We start from the raw sequence: 25,345 nt of genomic DNA, 5'->3' as shown, positions 1-25,345 counted from the left end.
CATACAAACTCGGACGCGATGCAGGGCGAGAAGACGCGGCGGACCCGGGCCGGCGACACATGGAATTGGAAAAAGGAGACCTGGAGCGCGCTCCAGGGGTCGGCGTCCCCAGGATGGACTTAAAGTCAAGTTCGGTGTCAGTGCACCCACCGGGGTTCGCCGGTCCGGCTGGCGCGTTCGTGCAATTATACGATTCTACGTATCCGGACGCAATTAACTTGAAGTATGACACACATGCATGCAATACAGGCAATCCACTAGCACAAGGCAATCTACACGGTAGACTACTACACCGGCGCGGACTCCAACACGTTGTGCTCCTTGCCCCGCGCCGCCCGGGCCGCCGCATTCGCCTCAGCCTGCTTCCTCTCACAGGCCGCAACTCGCGCCTTGTAGCCCGCGATCTCCGCCTTCATCGCCAGGATCTCCTCATACTCCCTCTTCATGCGCGCCTCCCGCTCCCCGTCCGCATGGAGGCGCTCCAGCAGCTCCCACCCCGCGCCGAATGTCTGCACGTGCGCCGCATCCGCGTCCGCGTCGCGATCGGGGCGCGGGCCGGCCGGCGGGAACAGCGCCGTCAGCAGCGCATACACCGCGCCGGGGAACGCCGCGCACATCCCCGCGGGCGGCGGCGGCGCGGGCCGGAGGTGCACGCCGAGCGCCGCGGCGCAGAGCTCATATATCGTCGGCCCGGCCCCGGCGGCGTACGTCGTCTGCGCGGCGCGCGCGGGGAAGCGGCCGAGGAAGCGCCGCCCGGCGGGGTCCGTCGCAGGCGCGTACTCCACGTGGTCCTCCTCCGGCAGCTCCATGCAGCAGCTCAGCGGCGGGTTCTTCGGGGCGGCGGCGATCTTGTAGCTCGTGTAGAACGTGTCCGGGGCCGCGGCCGGGCCGCCCGTGCCGGGGGTGGTCGCGACGGTGGCGGCGAGCCACTGGCGCGCGTCGGCGGGCCCGGTGAGGTCCGTGTAGAGCGTGAGGGCCACGACGCGCGAGCGGTCCGGCGCGGGCAGCGCGTACAGGCGCTGCGCCCAGGTGGACAGCCCGGGATACCACTCTAAGCAAGGCTGGGTCCTGATGAGCCCCATGTACTCCAAGTTGCGGCGGTCGGCCTGGGGGTATTCGATGGGCACGTACGCGGGGGGCGGGCCCGGCAGGCCGCGGTCGCCCGTGAGGCCCAGGTACTCGAGGCGGGTGGAGATGCGCGAGGTGAGGGCAGAGAAGAACGTCAACTCAGGCTGGGACATGGTGGATAACTGGCAGCGGACGATGCTGTTGCGCGCTATAAGAGCCATTGGACACGCGGTTTCCTTGCGCACGGGCGCCTACGCAAGGCCCACGTATACACTCCATCTGCGGCGTTTGCGAACTTGAAAGGAATTGCATTATGTAATCTTAGCACACCGTGACTCTGACTCACACCATCATTTTTTTTTCCTTTTTCAACAACGCCCGTCCACGACCCGATTTGTCGACCCACTTGCTACTCTTAGCGTGGTCCTCATGTTCCTGTTCCTTGCACCAGCCGCGGCCGGCGTCCGGCGCGCTTCATTCCTGAATTTCCTGTGTGGGCCCTGGGCCGAGACCACAACCTCAGCGCCCACGACTGGAAACTCTCGCCGCCGATTGGCCGCGCTGTCGGCGCTGCACCGCTCCCCGTCAGGCTGCAGATATCTCTGTCCGGCCCATGCGGCGGCGGCGGCGGGCCCGGACGCGGACACGCTGGGAACTTGGACTCGCTGTCGCCTCGCGTCCGCCCCGGCGAGCGGGTGCTGACAGCGACAGCCGACAGCCGACATGTCCGCCCTCGCCCTGGCATTGAACACCGCAATTCAGCGCGCTATTTTCGAAAAGAGAGTGCTGTATGCGATCCGCGTCACGGTTCCGCCCGTCAAGCTGGGCTGGCTGTTGCCTTATACGGGCGGCAATGCGCCGATTATCCGGTGGCGGACAGACCCTTCGATGGACATGGACATGGACGCGGGGATCCGGAGCTACCGGACGACCCGGGCCGGCGCCCCCCGTTGTAGCTGCGACCGCGACGCGGACTCGGACTCGGAGAGGTAGTGCGGTCGATGCGGCCGTTGGCGCCCTTGGGCTGGGACTCCACAGCGATCTGACGCGCACACGATCCAGAAACGAACAAAATCGCGACGCCGATACCGATGCCGGCGCCGATCATGATGCGCCGGCGCCGTATCGTTATTCTGCTCGCCATCGCCCTCGATGGGCACAGAGTCACATCGACGCGTCCGGGTTCGGAGGCGCAATAATCACGACAACTACACGCAAAGCAATGTCCGCGCTGCCGCGTTCGCGCCGACTGCTCCCGCTCGCCCGGTACGCGTGGACACACAATGACGTCGTTGCTGCGATGCGATGCGATGCGCATACAATGTCGCACCCGCGGATCCGGACATATGCATGGACACTGGCAAGGGCTTTGCGGTTCAAGGATCTGCCCCGCGCGATAGATCCAGAACGTCGGAATCGCCGTCCGATGCGATGCTCTCTTCAGGACGGCTTGCGATGGGAAGGCGAACAAAGGGACAATGCTTGGAACTTGACGAACGATGTTGGCTCTGTCCCAGACCAGCCGCCGGCGTCTGCTATCGATAATCTATCTACGCGTAACAAAGCGAAGCCCAAACAATGACGTCGTCCGTCTGCGCGCAATATAGCCCGACACAGAAGTCGCCGTGTGCTTCGCCGTCCAGTCAGTGTCCGGATCCGCGGTTGGCGTCCAGCAGTGCGGGTGGCTGGCGTTGATGCCCATTTGCGGGTGAAGGATGTGCCCCAATGAAGCGCGGGTGCGCGTCCCAAGGGGGCTCCCTGGGAGAGTATGTATGTGGCGCGTGCCAGTGTTGGCCGCAGATGAGTCAGATCGACGATAGCTGTATACGGCAAAATATGTACAACGGGGGGTAGTGTATCAATAACGGAATAATCTACGCGCGATAGCAGTTCAAAGCAACAAGAATCCACTAATATCTCTCCCTTACGCCCTCCTGCGGGGCCTCGTCGCAGCCGTTCTGCAGATGACGCTTGAGCGAGTCCGCGCGGCTGAAGTCCTTCTCGCACCAGCGGCAGCGGTGCTGCGTCGGCGCCGGCGCGTGCTGCGTCTCAAAGTGCCGCTTCCGGTCGTGTGCCCGCGAGAAGTCCTTCCCGCACACCTCGCACGCGAACCGCTCCGTGCTCGCGCCGCTGCTGGGGGTGCTGCTGCTCGCGGGCGCGGCGGTGGCGGGCCGGCGGCCGGCGGAGGACGAGGAGGGCGCGCGCGGGTGCGGGTAGGGCCGGGCCGCGGCGGCGGCGGCGGGGTGGGGGTGCTGCATGGCGGAGGCGGGGCGCGGCGGCGGGGCATGGGCGTGGCTGTGATGCGGGTGCGGGTGGGGCCGGGCGTACGCCTCGGCGGGCGTCGGGACGTACGGCGCCCGCTGCTGGCCCTGGTAGCTGTACGCGCTGCTGTTGCTCGCGTACGGCGGCGGGGAGGCGTACCCGGGCGCAGAGGGCTGGTAGTCGTCGCGGTATCGATCGTAGTACCCGCGTGCTGCATGCGTTGGTCAGCCAACCAATAGAAGGAGAAGATAAGGGAGACACACGGTACGCGGGGGCGCGGTCGTAGGGCGAGGCGGGGGGCGGGGAATCGCCGCCATCGGAGTAGCTCGAGGGCGGGTACGAGTAGGTGCGCTGGTGGGCCATGTAGTAGCAGTGTAGATCCGGAGTGGGCGTGGCGGAGGCGTAGTAGCCGTAGCCGTAGACAGAAGCGGGGGCGGAGGGGGCGTAAGCGTAAGCGTGCTCGAGGGCCATCCGAGCCGCAGCGTGCTTTAATACCCTGCGCGGCGTCTCAAGTCAAGTCAAATCCGCCTGCCATCGCACGCACGGGTGCTGGGACGCACAAATCGCACTTACCAAATAATTCGCTGCACGCAAATAGTGCAAGGGCCAGTCACACTACACCGACAGTGTAAATGAAGGGTGTGCGTGGGCGTGAAAGAAAAGAAAAAACGAGAGGCAAGCCCCGGCTCGGCACCTCGCCCGCGTCACAGCTGCAGCAGCTCTTCTCCTGCGTGCTCCGCGCTGCCTTCTGCCTTCTGCCTATAGGCTCAGCCCGCGTCCGAAGCACCACCCTACCCAATCTGGATCTCAGATTCCTGGCGTCAGATCTGGCGTTGCGTCGAACCGAATACGGCACCCAGCCTGACTCTTCCAGCCAGGCCTAATCCAACACTTCCGTCCGTTCGTTCGTTCGTTCCTCCGCACGCTATGGGCCCTTGCGCGTTTCTCGGTCGTTGCCCTCCCCTCCGCGTTTGGCCAAATGCCGTCGCTAAATTCCGGATGGCATTTATTTAGCATGCACCGTCGATAAATTGCCCGCATGCCCGCACTACGCAATAAAGCCTGCAACGAGGTTAACTAGCCCTAACGCAATAATGCAAAACACCAACCACCCACAAAAAATTTGTTGCCGCGTGACGTGACGTGACGGCGTGACCCGCCGAAACGCCGCCCGAGCCCCGGAATGGACGCGAGGCAGCTGCTTGTGTTTTCGTGCATGCGTCCGTCCCGGCCGGCCGTCGCAGGACCAGGTGGAGGGTCGCGCAAAACATACGCCCGACGGCTGCACCTGAGCCTGGCCCGCGAGGCCGACGCCGAGCCCGAGCCCGACGCGGAGCCCGGTTTTCGAGGGCATTGCGCACGTCGCCATGACGCCAGAAGCCCCCGGGCGGGTAAGGTAAAACAGAGTTTTTGCCTTTGGGGCGTGTGGGCCGGCGTCGGCGTCGGGGATGGCCGGGCGGCGTGTCGTGTCGTGTCGAGGGAAGGCAGGCGGCTGGGCGGATCGCGCGCGGAAGGAAGAGAAGGCGTCTTCGAGGTGCGCGATTTCCGGATGCGCGATGAGGCTGATGCACACACACGCGCGCGATGCTGACGGCGATGGCGCGCCGGCAGCGCAGATCATTGCGTGCATTATTCGTGCAGCTGCCAGTGCCGTCGCTGTCATTCGCGAGACTCGTCAGGAAAGGCAATTCGCCGCGTCAAGCCCAATCGCACACAGAAATCCACTGGCAGATCTTCCCCACTGGCAATTCCGCGTAAATTCGTTGCCCGCTGCCGCTGCCGTTGCTGTACTTCGTCGTTGGCAGGCCAGCCAGCACACCGCCGGGCCGCGCAGTGCAGCACGCAGACGGACGACGGACCAGGTGGCGTCGTGGCGTGGCGTGTGGCACGGCGCGTGGCGGAGGCGGTGCAGCAGCGCATCATGATCGGACGGCCGGAACGGACGTCGGCGCCGGCGAAGAGGCCCCTATGTTTGTCGTGTCATGCATGCATGCATCGCACGCACGCTCGGGGACCGGCGTCTAAACGTTTGCTCGGATGGCGGATGGCCGGATGGGCTGGATGCGTGAGTGACTGCGAGCAGGCTGTCCGTCCGGGAGCGTGGAAGCGGACGGACGCTGGCTGGCTGGCTGGGTGGGCAGACGCAGCCGGATCTGGACGCGGAAAAACATGTGCATGTGCGTGGTGCGCGATCTTCGCCTCGCTTCGCGCGCTCGGGGTGCTCGGGCAGCAGTCACTCACAGTCACGTCGCGGACGGGCGTCTGGCAGGCGCGCTTGCGGAGTGTCCAGATGCAGATGCAATTGAGCGTGGGACACAAAGAAGGTGAGATGGGTATAGGGGCGTGGAGGGCGCCGACGGCGTCTGGTGGCGCCGACCCGGGGCGCGGGAATATTCGATATTAACGAGTGCGGCGTGCGCCGCCCCCAGCAAACAAAACGCAAACGCCACCGGCGTCGCACAGTAATAACTATTGCGTGGACGCTACCCGATACCCAGGCTCGCGGACATGGGACACAGGGAACGACGACTGGCTGGCTGGCGGCTGGCAGCGTGCCCCTCGCGTCGCGTCGTGCCAGTGCAGGCTGCAGCGATGCGTACCCCCCGGTCTCGCCCGAGCAGCGTCCGCGGCCCCTCTGCGTCCAGCCCGGCGCGGCCCGCCGGCCCGATCTCCGCGCGCCACCCGTCTTCCCACTCTGGACCGCGTCTGTTTTTAATGGCATTGGCACGGCGCTTCCCGTGTGCCTGCAGCGCTGCATCTGGACTGGACGCCACCTGCGCAGCTCGTCACCGGGTGCCCTCGAGACGCGGAGCACGACGCGAAGCTCAGAATTCAGTTCGATAGTACTTGTGGCCGCCACTCTGCACCCCCCGGCACGCCCCGCCCACATCCCCGTCGCAACTAGCGCGCTGCATGCACGGGTGTCCCCGGGCGACGTTGCGTGGGCCTATGGTACTACTATATACGACGCCGGAGTGACAAACGGCGGCCCTCGAGGCAGGCCGGAGTCGCAATCGCAATCGCCGCACGGTGCCAGTGTTGGCTTACAATAACGCTCGATCTCGTTCCCATATCCGCCCGCGTCCTGTCTATGCAAAGCTGCTCCGGCGTCAGACCTCGGGACCGGGGCGGCGGGCGGCCCGGGTCGGGCCGGCCGCCGGTCGGTGCAGAGCTCCCGCCACGGCCAGACGCAAGACGCCGCCGGCGGTAGGGCCCACGTCGCTGGGAAGTACCGTTGCAGGCTCCGGTCAGGTCCCGGCGTTGTGCTTGATAATTCGGGCAACTTTTCAAGCTCCGTGTCCGGCCCAGGTGCTCGGTCGCCAGACAAGGTTTCCCTCTCAACAAGTATCATCAGTAATCTATGTTTCGCAGACTCGAACAGAATTATCGATCCTTCGCACTTGTCGCTGGTGCACGTGTGCCCGACTACTTAGCACTAGAGTAAATTGACCAAATACAAGTCACGGCGTCAAGGTTGAAGGAGCCAAAGAAGCGACGCCTCAGGCCTCAGGCTGCAGCAGGACGGCGACAGGCCCTGTAGAAGCCACCGCAGGCGCTTCTTCCGGCGGTACCTCGGGCACGGATTCTGCTTCGCCGTTGAACTCGAAGTTGACTGTTGGGCGGTCACGGTTGCGACGGCGTCGGCTGCAAGTCGGTAGGCGACATCCCGCAGCGGATCACTGGCAAGCAGGTCTGTCGATGACTCAAATAGATGGCAACGCAGCTGGCGTTCCGCGATACTACTAGTAGTGCCTACTCTGTCACCCATAAGTCGACGTTTGGGGCGGAAGGAGGCTGAGGATACTTACATGCCAGGTAGCGAGGGTCGATGTCCTAAGCTCAGGATTTCCCGCGCAGGACAGACCACGCACTATACTCTCTGCGTCGAGAGGTCTTCCCGACTCAGAGGGCGTAATTATTGGAGGACCAGTGACGGACAATGGCCCGGCCGTGGGGTGCCGAACGCGGCCCGGCCCGGAGCCCCGTGTCTGCCGTCTGTGTCCCCAGAGGAAGCGATATGTAGAAACTGGAATGCGGGAGGATCGTGTCAGGTCCGGATCCGGATTGGCGTTGGCCCCGGCAGCCACGACAGCGAGACACGACAAACGGCGTTCAAGTTCCCAGCATGTCCGGCGCCGCATGGGCCGGATCCGGACAGACTGACTGACAGACGTGGCCCTCAATTAAAAGTCGGTGCAGCGCGCTGACAGGAGTGGATTTGGACCAGGTCATAGCGCAAGGAACAGGAACAAACGGGAGCTACACAACAACAATACCCTCAATCCTCGTCACTCGGCTCTTCATCGCTAGCCTCATCATCACCCTTCTTCGCCTGCAGCCCCTCGATCTCCACCCCGCCGCCTTTATCCTCCTCCTCCTCTCCATCGCCCTTCTCGGCCCGCTTCTTGTTCACCTTCTCGATGATCTTGTCCGCGCGGTTGAATATGCCGCCCGTCGGTGCGCCGCACGCGACGCATTTCGGCGTCTTGGCGAAGCGCTTTATGGCGCAGGCTGCGCAGAAGTAGTGCCCGCAGCGGGTGACGACGGGGTCCGTGTAGTGCTTCCGGCAGATCAGACACGCGAACGGCACGTCTTCGTCGTCCGAGTCGGAATCGGACTCCGCGGCGTCCCCGGGCGCGCGCTTCGCCTCGTCCGCGAGCTTGTCCAGCTGCCAGCCCGCGAGGTACGTCCCGCGGTCGTGCAGGAACTTGCACGTGTCCCCGAACCCGCAGTAGCCCGTCTCTGTCCACATCTCAGTCCTGGTAAAAAAAGATATCGAGTCACGCACCCTTGTAGTCCTTACACACGTCCGGCTGGTAGTCGATAATCGTGACCGTCCTGATCGTGCTGCCGGTGCTGCGCTGCGGGCCGACGCGGCGCGCCTTGGGGACCTCGCTGCTCTTCTGGAGGTGCGCGTGGTACGCCTTCTGCCCGCGGTACAGCCCGTCGTCCGGCGCCGCCTCCTCTGGCCCGGCCTCGTGCCGCCGCCGCTTGGCAAGCAGCTCCTCCGCCTCGTCGCCCGCGAGGATGTCCAGCGCCGCGTTCACGTGCGAGTGCTCCGCCCGCCACTTCACGTCCGGCCCGTCCCGCTCCGGCGTCTCTGCATCGACCGCGGCGTCCTCCAGCTCCCGCTGCGTCAGCGTCCGCTTGCTCCCCGCGCTCAGCAGGTTCCCCGCCGCCTTCCGCGTCGGCAGCACCACCGATGACGACGACGACGAGGACGCTGCGGGGGTGGTGCCCGCAGGTGGGGGCGAGGCAGACCGCTTGCGCGCGGTGCTCGGCCGCGTCTTGCCCTTTTTGAAGAATGGTATCGACATGGTCGGAAGAGAAGTGTGGTGTTGATGAGTAATGCGTGACAGGCCGACTCATCAACAGCTCGCGGTCACGTGAGGCCGTCGCGTCGCGTGAGGGGCCCTGCCACCGCATATATTGCGGGACGGCGGGCGTAGGTGCCACGTATCAGTGTCTGTGTGGAAGTATTAAAGGGTAGCCAGATAATTGCGCACAGTTTATAAGGATACAGACTGTGCAAGTCTTTCGTGCAACATGTACAGCTCCCTCTCTCATCTTGCAATTTTTAACCGTCAACGGGCACGCGAGCGGCGGGCAGCTGTTCGGCGCGGGGCAGCCACTGCCCGCTGTGCTCGCGCCCCTCCGCCTCAGCGGTGTGTCCTGCCATCATGTAGGAGGTGCTGATGACGTGCCAGACGACGACGCGCTGCTCGCGGCAGACGCTGCCGCCCTCGCTTAGTATATGCAGACGTTCTGCGGGCGAACGGGATCGCACCGTCGCCGGCTGGTGAACGACCGGCGAGCCGGCCCGTGTCGCCCGCCGACGTGCGGCCCACGGGCTCGGCGGAGGCCGATATCGCGCAGGCGGCAGCGACGATCAGCCGGCTCGAGGTGTGCCGTCATCTTGCTGTTGTGTTCGCTTGCCTGAGGTGTTTCACGCAGAAAGAGCTCCATGCCGCGAAGGCCCTGCTCGCGAAGCACATCGACGTGAAGCCATCGCCGGCGCCGCCGCCCGCGCCGAGCAAGGCGACCCGGACGATCGACCTGACGAGCCCGGACCGGCCGAAGAAGAGGGCCCGCGTCAAGCGCGAGAGCGGCTGCGGCGATGTCATCGACTTGATTTGACTTGTCATTGAGAAAGCAGTCTTGGGATATGGTAGTAATTCACCTAATCGTTTGCAAAAATTATGTTTTTTCTTGGCCTAATGCATCCATCTTCATGCTCACATGACCGTAATGAGCACGTGCTGACCGACCCTTTTGCCTCCTCCCGCAACCATGCTCGACTGGCACAACCGGCTGCGTGCGTGGATATCGATTGACGGGGTCGCCGCGGAGGAGTACGGCGTGGAGGTGGACGAGAAGGAGCGGACGGTGAGCTGCTGGGTCGGGTCAGAGGTCGGGAAAGTGAGTGGCCCCCCATTACTTGGATGCTTTGACACATGCGCCAGTCTTTTGCGATCAACTGGGAGAACCGCGACTTCATTTTTGCGCTCGGTGCGTATGCGTATGTGGACGGCGCCGCTGGGGGCGGGACAATGTACGAGGCCGGGCCCCGTAAGCTGCTGCCGTCCCAGATGGCCCAGGAGGGCATCATCGACGCCCGCGGACTCAACCCGTTTGTATTTGCCCGCCTCAATCTCAGCGGTGCGCGCACTTTTTTCTTTTTCTTTTGCATCTCCTTATATTGTTCTACAGACGACGACACGCTGCTGGCCGCGGACCCCGCGGGTCTCGCAGACCTCGGCGTCATCGAGCTCAGGATATTCCGCGTGTCGTCGTCCAGGGAGTCCTTCACCATGGGCAACATCACAGGGACGCTGTCCCTCCCCACTAAAAACGTGCACGAGCGCGCCAAGAAGGCTGTCACACAACAAGTCCAGTAAGAGTCGCCTCGGACGGGGGTTAGCTTTGGCTGACAAGCACACCAGGCTCGGTGCCCCACAGCAGCCGCTGGAACCCCCGGCATTCCGCCAGGTAGACAAAATCGGCCCGCATCTGGTCAAGTTTTTGTTCAAGTACCGGCCGATGGGTGGGCTGCTTTCCGGTCGAAGCCGTGTGCCTACTCACCTCCTATATACTATAGATGTTCTGAGGGCAAACGGCATCGCCCCGCCCCTCAAACGCAAGGCAACCCCGTCGCCCGCGAGGGCCGTGTCGCCGGACGCAGATCCGGCCGAGGCCGATATTGCGCAGGCAGCGGCGACGGTCGATCGGCTCGAAGTGCGTGCTCTGTCTCTCTCTGGATTTGTGATAATTAATGGACACAGAAAGAGCTTCTCGCGGCCAAGGCGCTGCTGGCTAAGCACGTCGACACGAAGCCGCGCATCAAGCGCGAGGCTGTCGCGGGCTCAGGCTCAAGCGCGACTATCGACTTGACCGGGCCGGATCGGCCCAAGAAGAAGGTCAAGCGGGAGAATGGGCCGAGCGAGGTTATTGACTTGACTTGAGACGAAAGCATGCTGGTTTGCTTTAAGCTTGGTATGGTAGTAATTCACCTAATGTCCAAAATGATACAAGCTACAGCCTTAATTATGGTACAAGGCTAAATTTCCAGCAAGTTGCCAGCAAGTACTAGTAGTGGTTTTATCGAGATAAGTAATTGCGCCGAATGATCCGCTGCTTACCATGTCACGGTGACTGTCACGGACGCCCTCCCTTTCTGCAGACCTTCGCCCGACGTTCAAACGACCATCTATGCCACAGTGGCGCGACCAGTTCCGCGTGTGGATCAAGATTGACGGAGTTGACGCCGAGGAGTATGGTGTGGAGGTCGACGAGGCGAAGCGGGTCGTGTCTTGCTGGATTGGGTCAGAGGTCGGAAAGGTGGGTGCCACTTCTGACCCGACAGCGAATGTGTTTCTCAGGCCAGACAGACGTTCAGTGTAGAATGGGACACCCTCTCAGCCAATTTGCCTCTCAAGGGGACAGTACTTATGGACGGGACTCTGTGTGCAGGGAAGCTTAACGGCCCAGGGCTCCTCTCGAGACACCACACCTTCGCTGGTGTCTCAAGTGGAAATTTTGTACAGCCGTTCGTCTTTGGCGCGCTCACTCTCAGCGGTGTGTCTGCCTTTCAACGTTCAACGCCAAAAAATGACACTCAGCCTTCCGTGGCCTAGATGACGATGCGCTGCTTGACGCCACGCCGAATCTTGCGGAGCTGGGTGTTATAGCGCTCAAGATTACGCCTGTAGCTATGACGGCGAGGAAGTCCACGCCCCACAACGACAAGAGCGCGATAGCGCTGCCCTCGCTGAATATCCACGAACAGTCAAAGAAAGCCGTGACACAACAAGTCCAGTTGAGCTCATCCCACTCCTGCTCTCAATGCCATGTTGCTTATACCTCGCAGGCTTGGTGCTCCGCAGCCGGTAACTCGGAGGCCAAAGACTGGCAGAAGTAGCCGCGCGGAACGAACTGGTCCGTCACTCGTGAAATTTCGCTTCCAGTACCGGCCAATTGGTAGAGCAAACTCCAGGGCCCCCTCTCCTCACAGAAGAAAACTCATGTGTATCCCAGAAATCTTGCGCGCCAACGGAATTGCCCCGCTCCTCAAGCGTCGCTTATCTCCCTCTCCGTCCCAGTCTGCAGAGCCACGACCGGATGGCGGTGACGAGGCAGACGAAGTAGAGCGTCTAGAGGTCGGTACCACCATGCTGTCTCGGGTTGCCTCGTCGTGCTCACGGAGCTTTTGTGCAGGAACAACTTTTGGCTGCGAAAGCCCGGAGGGCAGCGAAACAGGTGGACAAGAAGCCGCGTGTGAAGCGCGAGCTTGGGGTTGTAGACTTGACGGGACCAGACCCGCTTGACCGTCCCCCGGCGAAGAAGAAAGTCAAGCGGGAGGGGTCGAGCGAGGTCATTGACTTGACTTGACCTGAACAATCGCCTTTCAGTGAACGGGGGAGTATGAATATTACAGTAGTAATCGAGTTATAAGTAATTGGTTAGCTTACCATTCCACGACCATACCTTGTCGTCTCGAACCAGCGATGAAATTTCATCCAACTAAAAGTAACAAACTCGAGCGTGTCATACTACTTACGCGTTACGTCACGAATCTCTCTTGCTCTTTTGCTTCAAAGCTCTTTCACGCGTCCATTCAAACATGCCCCAATGGCACGACCAATTTCGCGTGTGGATAAAGATTGACGGAGTAGACGCTGAAGAGTATGGCGTGGAGGTCGACGAGGCGGAGAGGGTTGTGTCCTGCTGGATTGGGTCAGAGGTCGGAAAAGTGCGTGATCTTCGTGGTTCTAAAGCGAGTTTTTGATTCAAAACTTGACAGACCTTCACTGTAGAATGGGATATTCACCTGGACTATGTGTCAACCCTGTGCGGGAGGGTGTATACGGACGGTGTTCGGTGTGCTGGAAAGTATTTCACCGGCACGAAGCCACACCACACTTTTGTGGCGCGAGCAGAGCGAAAACTATCGAGCCTTTCTTGTTTGGCGCCCTTACTCTTAGTGGTATGCCCAGCCTCGTCTGACTTCTCAAGCCCACTCGAGCCTGCAGATGATGATGAATTACTTGCCACAGGGCCGAATCTCCCGGACTTGGGTGTCATAGAGCTAAGGGTTGTCCCCGTCGAACTGGGAGAATCAACAGCGCAGGAAACACCGGCGACTCTGCCATCGCTGAAACTCCACGAGCAGTCGAAGAAAGCCATCACACAGCAAATACAGTCAGGCCACCGTTTGCACGACTGCACCCTATAACCCATACCTTCACAGGCTTGGTCCTGCTCGGGCCTCCTCCCATTGCTTCCGTCAGTGTACAACTACCGGCCCGCACCTTGTAAACTTTCGTTTCAAATACCGGCCGATTGGTATAGAAACTTTGTTGCCCGACTCTAGCTCATGCGTCTTTCAGAAATCCTGCGCGCCAACGGAATTGCACCGCCTCTTGAGCGCAAAACGTCTGAATCTCCCACTAGGTCTGAGTCTGCGGAACCAGGACAGGATGTCGACGATGATGTGGATGAAATGAAGCGACTTGAGGTTCGTCGACTGCTGCTTTCCGCGCATGCCGCTTGTAGTCCCTGAAGTGACGGTGTTTTTTCGATGCGCATGCAGGAACAGCTTTTGGCTGTAAAAGCCCGAGTAGCGGCGAAGCAAGTGGACAAGAAGCCGCGTATCAAGCGCGAGCTCATAGACTTGACAGAACCAGACCCGCTTGATCATCCCCCGGCGAAGAAGAAAGTGAAACGGGAGAATGGATCGAGCGAGGTGATTGACTTGACTTAGGTTACAGTAACTTAAATGTAATTCCTCGCAAGTCAGCAACTGGGGGAAGCATCGTACCAGTAGTAATCAAGGTACGTTATATATGTACATTCTACGACTGTACCTTAAGTATCGTTCTGGACTGGTGTGCTGGCGATGAATGCTGAATCTTCAATAATCCAACCGATGCACGTGTTACGTCACGAATCTCGTTCTTTTGCTTCACCTTTTCACGCGTCCATTCGATATGCCGGAATGGCGCGACCTGTTTCGCGCGTGGATACAGATTGACGGAGTAGACGCTGAAGAGTATGGCGTAGAGGTTGACGAGGCGGAGAGGGTTGTGTCCTCCTGGATTGGGTCAGAGGTCGGAAAGGTGCGTGCGTCTGTTGTTTGAAACCAATCATATAGGCAACTCCCTCGAAGACCTTCAGTGTAGAATGGGACATCCTCTCGGACAATTGTGCATCACCTTTTCGGGGGAAAGTACTTGTGGATGGAATCCCTTGTGCTGCACGGTCTTTTGACTATGAAACTAAGTCTCGCGTATTCCCTGTCCATCGCAACTTCGTGGGTGTTCAACGGGAAGCGACCATCGAGCCTTTCATGTTCGGCACCCTCACTCTGAGCGGTAAGTCTCCCCGGCCCGCCGTAAATGGGTTCCCTGGTTGACCCTGACTCGGAATTATAGATGACGACGCTTTGCTTGCCACCGAACCGAATCTCGCTGACTTGGGTGTCATCGAGCTGAAAGTGACTCCTGTTCTCCTTGGAAAAATAATAGCCAGGAGGGAGGCACCGGTCGTCCTGCCGTCCCTGAACATCCACGAACGGTCAAAAAAAGTCGTGACACAGCAAGTACGGTCAGACCACTTTTCGCTTTGTGCTCTGACTTTTGCTGAGCTGATTTCTACCCAGACTCGGTGCTCCCAAAAAAATTGCCCCCCGTGGCGTCCAGAAATGTACAATCATTGGCCCGGACCTCGTAACATTCCGCTTCAAGTACCGCCCGATGGGTAGGAGCGAACTCGCCTGCCAGCAGCCATCCTCATGATGATTTGTATTCTAGAAATCCTCCGCGCCAGTGGAATTGCGCCGGCTCTCAAGCGTAAAACCTCTGCCCCTCCATCCAGGTCCGAATCTGCGCATGCTGAACCAGAGCAAGCTGGCGATGGCGACTCGGATGTGGATCAGCTTGAAGTCAAGCGTCTAGAAGTCGGTCACGTTTTGCCCCGGTTGTGCTACTCATGGTTTTCTCGATATAGGAACAGCTTTTGGCTGCGAAAGCCCGTGTAGCAGCCAAGAAACTGGACAAGAAGCCGCGTATCAAGCGCGAGTCTGGGATCACTAGTATAGATTTGACGCAGCCAGCGGCCAAGAGGGTCAAGCGAGAGAGTGGGCCGAGCGAGGTTATTGACTTGACTTAAGGTTGGTATGATAACTAGCCTGCCTGATACAGAGCACGCGCGTTATCTTATCTCGCCATTACGGTACTTACTGTCAATGATCCGTTGCTGTCAACTTGAAAATGCTGGCAGCTGTTTTTTTTCCTTTCTTCGACGTGCTGGACGACGGCCTATGCTAGAGTGGCGCGGCCAGTTCCGCGCCTGGATCAAGATTGAAGGGGTTGACGCCGAGGAGTATGGCGTGGAGGTCGACGAGGGAGAGAGGATTGTGTCCTGCTGGATTGGGTCTGAGGTCGAAAGGGTACGTGCCTGACGGGTTTAAACTTGGAGTTGAGTTTTGACTGCTTGGAGTCGTTCACAGTAGAATGGGACATCTTGCCCCACAATACTTCACAGCTTTGCGGGACTGTGTATATGGACGGCGTTCGGTGTAGCGGGAAGTATTATTTTGGCGACAGGGTACCCGTCCACCATACTTATGTCGGCGTCGCGCGAGAAGATACCATTGAGCCGTTCGTATTCGGCGCCCTTACTCTCAGCGGTATGTCTGGCAAATATGGACATTCTCAGTGAGTAATCCGTTCCAGATGACGATGAGTTACTTTCTGCTGGGCCAAATGTGTCGGAGCTGGGTGTTATCGAGCTGAAGGTTCTCCCTGTTCGGGTCCAGCGCATGCTTTCAACACCGCAAGGTGGGGCAACTCTACCTGCGCTGAAGATTCACGAGCGATCCAAGAAAGCTGTGACGCAGCAAGTACAGTCAGGGGTATTTCCTCTATGCTCACTGGCCAGTACTAATATCTTCCCAGGCTTGGTGTTCCGCTGGCAGCATCAAACCTGTTCAGCAGAAGCACGCCTATCGGTCCAGAGCTCGTAACATTCCGCTTCAAGTACCGGCCAACTGGTATAAGAGTATTTACGTCGAGCGAGCTAGATCTGGAGCTCATGTGTAATTTCAGAAGTCTTGCGCGCCAACGGGATTGCGCCGCCTCTGACCAAGCGCAAGGCTTCCGCTTCTCCGCCCATATCGAGGCCCGCGTCCGTGGAGCCAAAACCCGATGTTTGCCACGATGATGCCGACGTGCATATAGTCAAGCGTTTAGAAGTGGGTAACTTGTTGCATCGGTGACCCCATTGGCATGCTCACGGAGCTCGGCGAAGGAACAACTCTTGGCTGCGAAAGCCCGGGTCGCAGGAAAACAAGCAGACAAGAAACCGCATATCAAGCACGAGTCAGGCTAGTGTCATCGACTTGACAGAACCAAGCCCCCGGCGACCTGCTCGCCGTCCGCCGAAGAAGAAGTTCAAGGGCGAGAATCTGAATGGTACTCGCGAGGTTATTGACTTGACTTAACATCGGTTGGTCCAAGTCACGGCGCTATTGCCAGACTCCAGTAGTAAGTAATTAAGTAGTGCACTGGCAGTCTGACTGCTGACACCATTGTCAACGTGTTCAAGCACGAAAAATACTTCCGATGTTACCAACTTGGCGAGACTAAGTATTTGGCTACTTTGTAATCCCTTCCTCGATGTGCGCACGCCGCATGATCTAGGAAGCAGCAACTGTGAAGACGAGTATTATCTTATCTTATCTAAGGCGTGATCCGTCACGCGTGATGTCACCATTGAATTGCTTGCTCTTTCACGACATTCGACATGCCCAAGTGGCGCGACCAGTTCCGCGCGTGGATCAAGATTGACGGAGTCGACGCAGAGGAGTATGGTGTGGAGGTCGACGAGGCGGAAAGGGTCGTGTCTTGCTGGATTGCGTCTGAGGTGGGAAAAGTGCGTATTTCCTCCAAACCAGAAAGACGAATTTCAACCCAAGTAATAGACCTTCAGTGTAGAATGGGATATCCTCTGTGATGAAAATTCTCTCAGTGGCAAAGTTTATATGGACGGTGCTTGGTGTGCTGGAAAGTTGTTCAATCTTGACAAGTCTTATACCCTCCCTGCGCATCGCACCTTGGCGGGTGCATTGCGGGAGACGACGGTTGAGCACTTTATGTTTGGATCACTCACTCTAAGCGGTAAGACCCTCTCAGTTGCTCGTAACACGTCTGACTTCAAGTTGAATCTTATAGATGACGATACCTTGCTTGCTACAGGGCCTAATCTTCCTGACTTGGGTACCATCGACCTCAGAGTTATTCCCTCCCTAATTGGGCCAGCCAAAGGAACGAAAACGATCGTGTCTCTGCCATCCTTGAATATCCATGAAAGGTCGAAGAAAGCTGTCACACAACAAGTCCAGTTAGGCCAACCCTCGCCAGTCAATTCATCGACGTTCATATCTGCGCAGGCTCGGTGCTCCACAAGTTTCTTCCAACACCTTCCGCAATACCAGACCGATCGGTCCTGACCTCGTAAAATTTCGCTTCAAGTACCGACCAATCGGTATGTATAAAGAACTTGTTTGCCTAGTATGCTGATTCTGATAAATACCTCAGAAATCCTACGTGCCAACGGAATTGCGCCGCCTCTCAACCGCGCCGTCTCTCCATCTGAATATGTGGTGCTAAAGGATGACATTGAGAAAGTCAAGCGTCTGGAGGTCGGTCATCTACTGTTTTTTGGCCCATAGGTTTTATATGTTGCAACCGTTTAGGAAGAACTCTTGGCTACGAAAGCGCGGATAGCAGCGAAGCAAGTGGACAAGAAGCCCCGGATCAAGAGTGAGTGCGGGGTCATTGACTTGACAGGGCCAAATGAGACTGTGAACCCTCGTCCCAGGAAGAAGATCAAGCGGGAGAATGGGCCGAGCGAAGTTATTGACTTGACTTGAGATCGGTTATGCAGGGCGATGAACATATAGTAAACCACTTAGTACATATCTTACTTTCCTTGTGTTGAGCACTAAAAGCAACAGCCTATATCCCAGTGAACGTTCGTGGAAGTCCGAACTCCGCCAATGCAAGAGCTCGCAAATAATTGACTTATTGTATACATATGATGCAACAAAATTTCTCGAATCTATCAACGCTTCCGGGTTTTGACGTTCCTCCCGGTTTCCTCCCCTGCTTTCCGTTTCCTGGGTCTTTCGCTAGTCACCTGTGACGCTGCCTCCGCTGCCGTTCGTGCCTCCATGGCTTTTTGTAGTGCACCTTGAAGGATGCGTTTTTCTCCGATGCGCACGACGAGGGCGTGTTTCTTATTTATAGAGAGGCCTTCATCTTCCATCAGTTTGAGATCGTCCTTGAACGCAATTTGTTAGTGTGAAAAGAGCACAAGGTTTTATACGAGTGTACCAGCAAGGTTGTAGGATACTCGGTTAGCCTCCGTTCGAGCACGGTGATGACAACAGACAGCACCTCCAGATCGAGTTTTGGTTTAGGAACCTTGTCCTTCTCGACTGCATGTGCGAATTCGTCGGGCGGTAGGCGGAGCAGGCGGATGAGGGCGACGAGGGCAGGAGGAATGACCATGTCCCATTCAAAGACGATCACACTGGAAGCGGAATATCAGAAAACAAGAATCACCAACTGGAGGATACCAGAAAAAAAGTGGACCTACTCATCCCCGCCTTGTTCGAGCCACCAGTCAATCCGCTCCTTTGTGTCCTCTTGTGATAGGTTCTGCGCGGAGATGACGAGGTCTGCGCGGATCTCGACGACATCTCCTGGGTTGCCGAGTTCTCCAGGCTGGTCGTCCAAGGGGAGCAGGTCGACATGACCATACCTCCGAAGGAGTTCGGCATTTGGAAGGTCGCCGTAAGTATTCCACTGTCAGCACAGATGTTAGCGAATCCTAACTGAGATGCTGGCGAGCGTGTCAATAGACAGCCCACGCACGATTTGCTCGCCCGCCAGAATGGGTTTAGTCGAGATCATGCCCAGCGCATATTTTTCGTAGAATAATTTGGCCTGTCGAAAGCGCAAATAAGCATCCGATGTCGAGGAGTCAGAAGTTCTCGACGGACATTTTCAGAACCGTATCGCGCATTCAACATGTCTGCTAGTGGGACCATCGACACGACGATGGAGTCGTCTTCTTCATCATCTTCTGCTTCCCCGTCCGACCCAGTCTCTTCGTGCTCATTAGTGGTTGGTGGGTGATCCGAGTCCACATCCATTGCGCTGCCCACACTGGTGTTTGCAGCTTCATTCTCGTTGTCCTCTTCGTTCTTCTCCACATCGAAGCTGCGCGAAAGGATCCGGCTACCCATAATGTGGTATCTTTGAAGCGTGTAGAACGTTGTAGGAGCGAGGAAGATGTCCGGGCGACTCTATAAGCAGGTCGAATCTCGTGTCGAGGATGCAGTAGACAAGTTACTTGGACTAACGGGAGTACTTTTTCGTGGAAGTCCTTCTCGGCGTCGGCTTTTCCTAGTTTTTCTAGTTTAAACAGATCAGACTAGAAGTGTTGTAAGAACTGCATGGCTTGCCTACGATGGAGGTTCCCCGCAGCTCTTCGAGATCGCCTTCACTCCAAAACATAGGTGTGTCAAACGTCGTTGGCAGGGAGTCTAGCATGCACAAAATCAACTGAAACTCCGATATCGAGGAAGTCTGGCTGACCCAAATATGGAGCCCACTTGGATTCTTGCCCCTTTGCTGCCTCCCACAACATACACAAGATCAATCCAGCCCATCCAATGTGCATCTTGCGTGCGCGCCATTGTTCGAGACCGATGAGAGCAGGCAGAGGTGAAGTTTCGTTCGATAGGAGCAGCTTGCGCGGAATCTTGAACAAAATGTGGTTTTCCTGGCCAATCAAGTCAGTACTAGAAAGTGACGAATGGAGGGTTTTTCTCACCGGGATGTCTCGCAGAGCGACTGCGCCGCGACCCGCGTTAGAGAAGTCAACGAATCCGATGGAAGACGCGTCGATGGTTCCGCCATGGTGCGTGAACCATAGCAAAACGGCGTCCATACAAGTTCTGGTTGACTTTTTAAGGCCATGATTGACAGCCGTCTCGGCCCGGTCAATCCGGTCTCGTGACTTGAGGCTAGCTGTACCTTTCACCACAACTACAGGTGCAGTTTTGACCACCGAATCTCAGGAGAGTTTCCGAGAAATGCTGACCTCCGTTCCTGGTGAGCCTACTGCCGACACGCAAATGACGTCTGCCTCATATCAGACATTTCGAGTACTTATTTTCAATGACGTCGAGTTCTCCTAGAGCTTCAGTCGTTGAGCTCTCTCTTTCCCCTTCACCATGCCGTCCGAAAACGCAAATAACACGAAAAAGAAACGCGTCGTCATTATTGGCGCCGGCGCAGCAGGCATGGCGAGTTTCTGCCCTTTTTTTCTCCATATTCGGCCTGACCAACCATGCAGTCCTGTGCCGCAACTCTCGCGCAGCATCCCGATCTCTTCTCTGTCACTGTTATCGAGCGCGCGCCAGTAACCGGCGGCCAGGCAACCTCCATCTCGCTCAACAACAAGACTTTCGGCACGTCTTGGTTGAACGACGGTGTGCAAGGCGGCTCGCCCATCTTCCGCCACACCTTCAACTTCTTCGAGCGCTACGGTTTTAAAGCGGAGAAGGTCAAGCTCCAGGTGGCGTTTGGCAAGGGCAAGGAGGGATTCTGGACGAATGTCTTCCCCAGCAAGCTTGTGGGCGAGCTACGAAGCGATATCAAGAAGTTCGGCAAGGTTCTGAAGCTCGTGAAGTGGACCATACCGGTGCTAGGGCTACTTCCTATCAAGAAGATGCTGCGTATTTGTGGGTTCAGCAAGCGGTTTGGAGAGAGGATGGTATATCCACTGATGGCGTTGTTTCTTGGAACGGGTATGTCTAGGTCTGCTCTCGAAATATCCTGACTAGTACCTAATGTCTGGCCAGGAAATCAAACAGCTCATGTTGCTTCTGCAATCCTGGAGCGTCTTTTCGACGACCCGAACATGAAACTTTGGGACTACGACCCTTCCACTCTGCTCCCCAATCTCCCCACCATGTTTACCTTCCCTTGTCTTGACGCGTTCTACAAAGCTTGGGCATCTGATCTCCGCTCCAAAGGCGTCGACATCCGCACTTCCACCCAACTCCATTCTATTCTCTGCCGCTCTTCGAAAACTGGCGTCATTATCCGCACCCAGACGTGCATCGCCGATTCAGACAACCCCGAGGCTGTTGGCGAACCAGCGGAGCCAGAACATTTTGACGCGATCGTCATGTGTGTGTTGGCTGACGACGCAAAACGTCTCTTGGGCAATACAACATCGTGGCGAGAGAAATATGTGCTTGGTGGTGCCCAATTCTTCGACGATGTTACCGTCACCCATTCGGACGAAGACTATTTCAAGAAGATGTACGAGACGGAATTTGTCCCAGAACTGGCAGCAGAGCCTGAGACAGATAAGCAGAAGGAGATGCTTGCGTTTGCAAAGGGAGAGAACGGTGACAAATCGGGTTTCCGGCCAATGTACTATACAAAGACATACAAAGACCGCCCGGAGTGCATTGAGATGAGCTTTGACTGCTCCAATAAGCTAGCTGGTCACACTCGGCTAGCATCACGTAGGTAGTATATAGGATGTAGGTAGAAGGAATATGATAAGTAATATCTCCGAAGAGACTGGGGAAGACAAAAATTCATGTATGAATGCATAAGCGCATTATACATAGATGGAAATGTGCCTGGCTCGGCCACAGGCTACATGAAGCGCCCCCAGCCCTGAGCGCACTGAGGTGACTCCAGGGAATGGGCGACGCTCACCTGAGGCGCTCCCAGCCACAAGAGTGCAACAAGGCAGCTCTGGGCGGGAGACCAAACTCGAGGCAGCCTGCGGCCAGCACGACGCACGACTGGGTGGGAACCGACGCCAGAAGCGAGCAGCCGGCCCCCCCAAAGGAGCAGTGCTCCAAAGCGAAGCGCGGCCGGCAAACGCAAGGCAGCAGCAGGCACCCCACCCGGAGTGCTGCGACAAAGGGAAGGGGGAAGTGGGAGAAGAGAAAGGAAAGGAAGAACAGGATGATAGAAGCGCACCACAACCCTAGGAAAACCCAGGGACAGCTGTCTTCAGCCTAAGAGGAGGCTCCAGCAGTGCTTGAGGTGACAGAGACCCAAGAGTTGGTGAGCTTGATGCAAGACCAGATAGTGCTACCAGTAAGCAAGAAAAGGAAATGTCTCAAGGACAAGGAGGGGAAGGTGTCACAAGGACAAAGAAGGGGATGTGTCACAAGGACAAAGGAAAGGGAGGTGTCTCAAGGACAAAGAAGGGGAGGTGTCTCAAGGACAAGAAAGGGGAAGTGTCACAAGGACAAAGGAAAGGGAGGTGTCTCAAGGACAAAGAAGGGGAGGTGTCTCAAGGACAAGAAAGGGGAAGTGTCACAAGGACAAAGCAGAAGGAAAGTGTTAAAATGTCACAAGGACTGGTCTCAAGGACCAAGAAATGAAGAAGGAACAGAAGCAATGTAAAGAAGGAAATAAAATGTCACAAGGACATGTCTCAAGGACAGAGAGAAAGAGAAAGGAGTCACAAGGACTCAGGAGAGGGAGATGTAACCTAGACAGAGGGTAGAGAACCAGAGAACGCAAAAGTCTTGAAGGCGAGGCTAGATGGTGGTGCCGAGCTAAGGATGAATGGGAGTGACCTGTGTGACATATCAGCTGATGGCCGCCGCCGAGTGCTCTCCAGCTAGCTTATCTTCTCGCTAACCGTGGCTCGTTCCTCGCCCCGGCTAGCTGCCAATTACCAGCACCAGTTCCGGGAGGGTGGGAACGCAGCCCAGGGTAAACCACACGTCTATCAAACGATATTCCTCGACAAGCGCAACGAGGCGATGTGGACGAAGGGCCAAATTCGGGAGGACAAGGTCATCAAGGTGAAGTGGTGGCACCAACTCGGACATCGATGGCAGCACTACGTGCGGGTGGTGCCAATGATGCAGTTCATTAACGGACAGCGGAGCACGTATTTCGCAGGGAGCTGGACACTGGTGGTGGGTGTCTTTTCCTTCCTTTTTTACGTCTCTGACTTGTTGTGGGTGACTAGAATATGCACGAGCTCGCGTGTGTTTCGGGGATTGCGGCGGCGTATAGACTGGGTGCGGAGTACCGTCCGTTTGACGATTTTGCGGAAGACTTTTTCAAGAGGTACTTGTTGCTCTCGCATGGAGTTCGGTATAAACGGGGAAAGGTAGCGCAATGAACTGCATCTAGCACAGTCTAAAGAAGTATTTTAAAGCAAGACCACCCACATAAAAGTTCGCTCGAAGCATCATTTGATACAGCAAAACAGCAGGTGCCAACTCTTGGTATAGTCTCGGACGGGTGTTGTAAATGGAGAAACAGAGAACAACATTGCTTTGGATTCGTAGTCGACAGTACACTTGCGTTGAGAGACAGTTGCTATACTTCTACATGAGGTTGCGGTACAAGAGAAAACCTTTGCGATACACAATTCTTCGAGCGAGACACGATTCGGGCGAGCGATGCGATTTGAGGTCATGCAGAGGATTGGGTGTGTTCGTCACTGTTCGGGGTGGTGGTGGTGCTGATGGTGTTGACGGTCAAAGCGGTACTGGTTCTGGGAGGGAAAGTGTCGAGTTTGGCCTGCACGTTTGCGGCTAATCCGGAGATGTCATTATCTGGCTCCCGTCCGCTGATCTTCTGCTTCTTGTAAGACTTCTTTGAGGAAACCTTTGCTTCCAGGCGATTGAGCTGGTCCTGCGAACCGTAAACAAAGCTTTTGGGGAAGCTGTTGACATACACGCAGGACATTCATTTGCTGAAGATCAGCCAAATCCTCGTCTTCGGGACCAAGTTTTGCCATGCGGAAAACAGAAGTTTCGCCGCCAGGTGCTTTGCGTTTTCGCGACAGAGATGGGCCAGGGCCTGGAAGGTGGAGCGGAAAAGGCGGTATGATTTTGTATGGCTGATGAGGAGGAATACTCGGAACGAGGAGTCGAGGAGGGGCTAGATGAGGAATTTGAGGTTTTGGTGAATGGATGTGTGGGCCAGTGATAGCAGTACTAGGGTCGCGCGAAGAGATTATCCCAGATTCCAGTAGAAAGGCTGCACAATCAAGTCATCATCTGTTTGAAAAAAATGGGTTTTGGATCGCATACCCAGAGAGCGGTATTTGAAACAGAAAGTGACAAGCTCAGGTCCCGCAGGCCATACGACCACGCGAGGGGTGTACTTTGGAAGTTTCTGTCCTTCCCCAAGTCTGTAGGAAACAAGCGTCATGACACAAAGACTGTGCAACAAAACATACTCGACGCGGTGAGCTCCATGTAACTTGGATTCTTCGTGCATCTTGATCTTTGGAAGAGTTCCGGCGGGAGTGAAAGGCGCTGCAGCATAGTGAGCAATTGGGGCAATTTGCAGTCGAATGAGGCCGAAATCAGGGTTCTCCGGTTGGCTCAGCAATGACTCCTCGTCTTTCGGTCTATGAGCAGAGGATCGAGAAGCAAATAAAACACGCACCTGAAAGCTCAAGGCTCCCAAATTTGAACGGGTGAAGAGTCATTCCATCCGAGATGCCGGCACGAGCAGTGGAGTTGGGTAGGATTTGGCTGGACAACACTGCGCCGCCGCATTCGTGCCCATCCATCGTGATATAGCCGCTCGTGTCGAAATGCCGATAGAGGTCGTTTTTCCAATGCACAACGAAGTGCTAACGAGTTGGTCAGCTGGAATTATACGCCTGTCAACAGAAGTTTACTCACCTTACCAACTTCAGACGCGACCCAACAAGTGATGGTCTTCTTATCCGCCGACACTGTCGTCGCATGCTCCTGAACAACGTGTCCTTCAATGGTCATACATGCGGAGAATCCATTCCAATGCATTGCGGGGCCGTGATATGAGAAAAAAAATGCACGGATGAGGGGAAGGAAAGAAAGTGTGTGACAACACGCAGCGTCACGGGTCACATGGTAAACGGACATGTGCCTTTCCTTCCCTGCTGCAACGACCTGACTGCATTTTTCATTACCCTCGTCTTTCCACGGTGCGGTCTTGCATCAACTACGATCAGAAACTAATGCTTTCTCATCCACATTCGCCTTCATGAGGGTCAAGTTGGTATTGTTGCGCAACACTCAGGCTGAACAGATCTAGAAGTTCAAGTTGTCGATTGGCGCCGGCGCTCTAGTGCCAGCGCCAGTTTCTCGGGCATCGACGTAAGCACCTTTGAAACGATCGCGACGGCCCTGAAAACCTGTGCGGCTTTTGCTTCGGGAGTTACTCTCTCAACTCAAGTTCAAGTTGTCAGGCGGGAGATAGACGGTCTCAGTCGACGGGCGATTAGTACTGCTCAAGTTGATTGCCTCCAGCATTGTGCTTGCTTGTCGCTCCGCCATGGTTACTCCCCTGTGCTCAGAGAGAATAATGCTGGATATTATCTGATCTTTCATTGACCCTCAACGACTCCGACTCGGAGATCTAGTATTACTAGACACTGAGGACTGGTAACA

At 56.9% G+C, this 25,345-nt stretch overlaps 8 protein-coding genes across 8 annotated transcripts; 6 read left to right on the top strand and 2 right to left on the bottom strand.

Annotated features, from left to right (window-relative positions):
- Positions 1-1,791: 1,791 nt before the first annotated feature.
- MIND_00105700 (uncharacterized protein) lies at positions 1,792-2,650 on the top strand (the record flags this gene model as incomplete). Its single annotated transcript, XM_037358004.1, has 2 exons — positions 1,792-2,057; positions 2,107-2,650. 2 exons carry the CDS (start codon positions 1,792-1,794, stop codon positions 2,648-2,650), a joined length of 810 nt encoding a protein of 269 aa, XP_037225914.1.
- Positions 2,651-7,609: 4,959 nt separating this feature from the next.
- Positions 7,610-8,663, bottom strand: MIND_00105600 (Pre-mRNA-splicing factor CWC24; the record flags this gene model as incomplete). The annotated part of the gene is made up of 2 exons (XM_037358003.1): positions 8,120-8,663; positions 7,610-8,073 (listed from the first exon to the last, which is right to left on the bottom strand). Exons 1-2 carry the CDS (start codon positions 8,646-8,648, stop codon positions 7,610-7,612), a joined length of 993 nt encoding a protein of 330 aa, XP_037225913.1. The 5' UTR covers positions 8,649-8,663.
- A 943-nt stretch (positions 8,664-9,606) lies between these two features.
- On the top strand, positions 9,607-10,793 carry MIND_00105500 (uncharacterized protein; the record flags this gene model as incomplete). The annotated part of the gene is made up of 5 exons (XM_037358002.1): positions 9,607-9,750; positions 9,795-9,990; positions 10,042-10,225; positions 10,275-10,566; positions 10,614-10,793. Exons 1-5 carry the CDS (start codon positions 9,622-9,624, stop codon positions 10,791-10,793), a joined length of 981 nt encoding a protein of 326 aa, XP_037225912.1. The 5' UTR covers positions 9,607-9,621.
- A 205-nt stretch (positions 10,794-10,998) lies between these two features.
- On the top strand, positions 10,999-12,219 carry MIND_00105400 (uncharacterized protein; the record flags this gene model as incomplete). Its single annotated transcript, XM_037358001.1, has 6 exons — positions 10,999-11,169; positions 11,220-11,406; positions 11,466-11,646; positions 11,699-11,808; positions 11,866-11,987; positions 12,046-12,219. Exons 1-6 carry the CDS (start codon positions 11,041-11,043, stop codon positions 12,217-12,219), a joined length of 903 nt encoding a protein of 300 aa, XP_037225911.1. The 5' UTR covers positions 10,999-11,040.
- Positions 12,220-12,451: 232 nt separating this feature from the next.
- Positions 12,452-13,591, top strand: MIND_00105300 (uncharacterized protein; the record flags this gene model as incomplete). Its single annotated transcript, XM_037358000.1, has 5 exons — positions 12,452-12,580; positions 12,632-13,029; positions 13,079-13,173; positions 13,218-13,345; positions 13,421-13,591. The coding sequence occupies 5 exons, from the start codon at positions 12,452-12,454 to the stop codon at positions 13,589-13,591; spliced, it is 921 nt and encodes a 306-aa protein (XP_037225910.1).
- A 226-nt stretch (positions 13,592-13,817) lies between these two features.
- Positions 13,818-15,971, top strand: MIND_00105200 (uncharacterized protein; the record flags this gene model as incomplete). The annotated part of the gene is made up of 12 exons (XM_037357999.1): positions 13,818-13,946; positions 13,997-14,201; positions 14,262-14,433; positions 14,489-14,586; positions 14,640-14,785; positions 14,836-14,952; positions 14,999-15,060; positions 15,109-15,277; positions 15,328-15,517; positions 15,564-15,735; positions 15,786-15,888; positions 15,936-15,971. 12 exons carry the CDS (start codon positions 13,818-13,820, stop codon positions 15,969-15,971), a joined length of 1,599 nt encoding a protein of 532 aa, XP_037225909.1.
- Positions 15,972-16,632: 661 nt separating this feature from the next.
- MIND_00105100 (uncharacterized protein) lies at positions 16,633-17,761 on the top strand (the record flags this gene model as incomplete). Its single annotated transcript, XM_037357998.1, has 7 exons — positions 16,633-16,761; positions 16,811-17,006; positions 17,061-17,105; positions 17,148-17,229; positions 17,279-17,373; positions 17,427-17,530; positions 17,585-17,761. 7 exons carry the CDS (start codon positions 16,633-16,635, stop codon positions 17,759-17,761), a joined length of 828 nt encoding a protein of 275 aa, XP_037225908.1.
- Positions 17,762-17,952: 191 nt separating this feature from the next.
- Positions 17,953-19,860, bottom strand: MIND_00105000 (Ribosomal lysine N-methyltransferase 4; the record flags this gene model as incomplete). The annotated part of the gene is made up of 9 exons (XM_037357997.1): positions 19,732-19,860; positions 19,494-19,680; positions 19,365-19,441; positions 19,249-19,329; positions 18,896-19,201; positions 18,768-18,839; positions 18,490-18,698; positions 18,225-18,423; positions 17,953-18,171 (listed from the first exon to the last, which is right to left on the bottom strand). Exons 1-9 carry the CDS (start codon positions 19,846-19,848, stop codon positions 17,953-17,955), a joined length of 1,467 nt encoding a protein of 488 aa, XP_037225907.1. The 5' UTR covers positions 19,849-19,860.
- Between the last annotated feature and the right edge of the window lie 5,485 nt (positions 19,861-25,345).

Source organism: Mycena indigotica (genome assembly GCF_014461135.1).
Source record: "Mycena indigotica strain 171206Taipei chromosome Unknown Mind.scaff0001, whole genome shotgun sequence".
In the NCBI taxonomy this organism is placed as follows: domain Eukaryota; kingdom Fungi; phylum Basidiomycota; class Agaricomycetes; order Agaricales; family Mycenaceae; genus Mycena; species Mycena indigotica.
The sequence above is the reverse complement of the archived record's forward strand: the minus strand, read 5'-3'. Positions and strand labels throughout refer to the sequence as shown.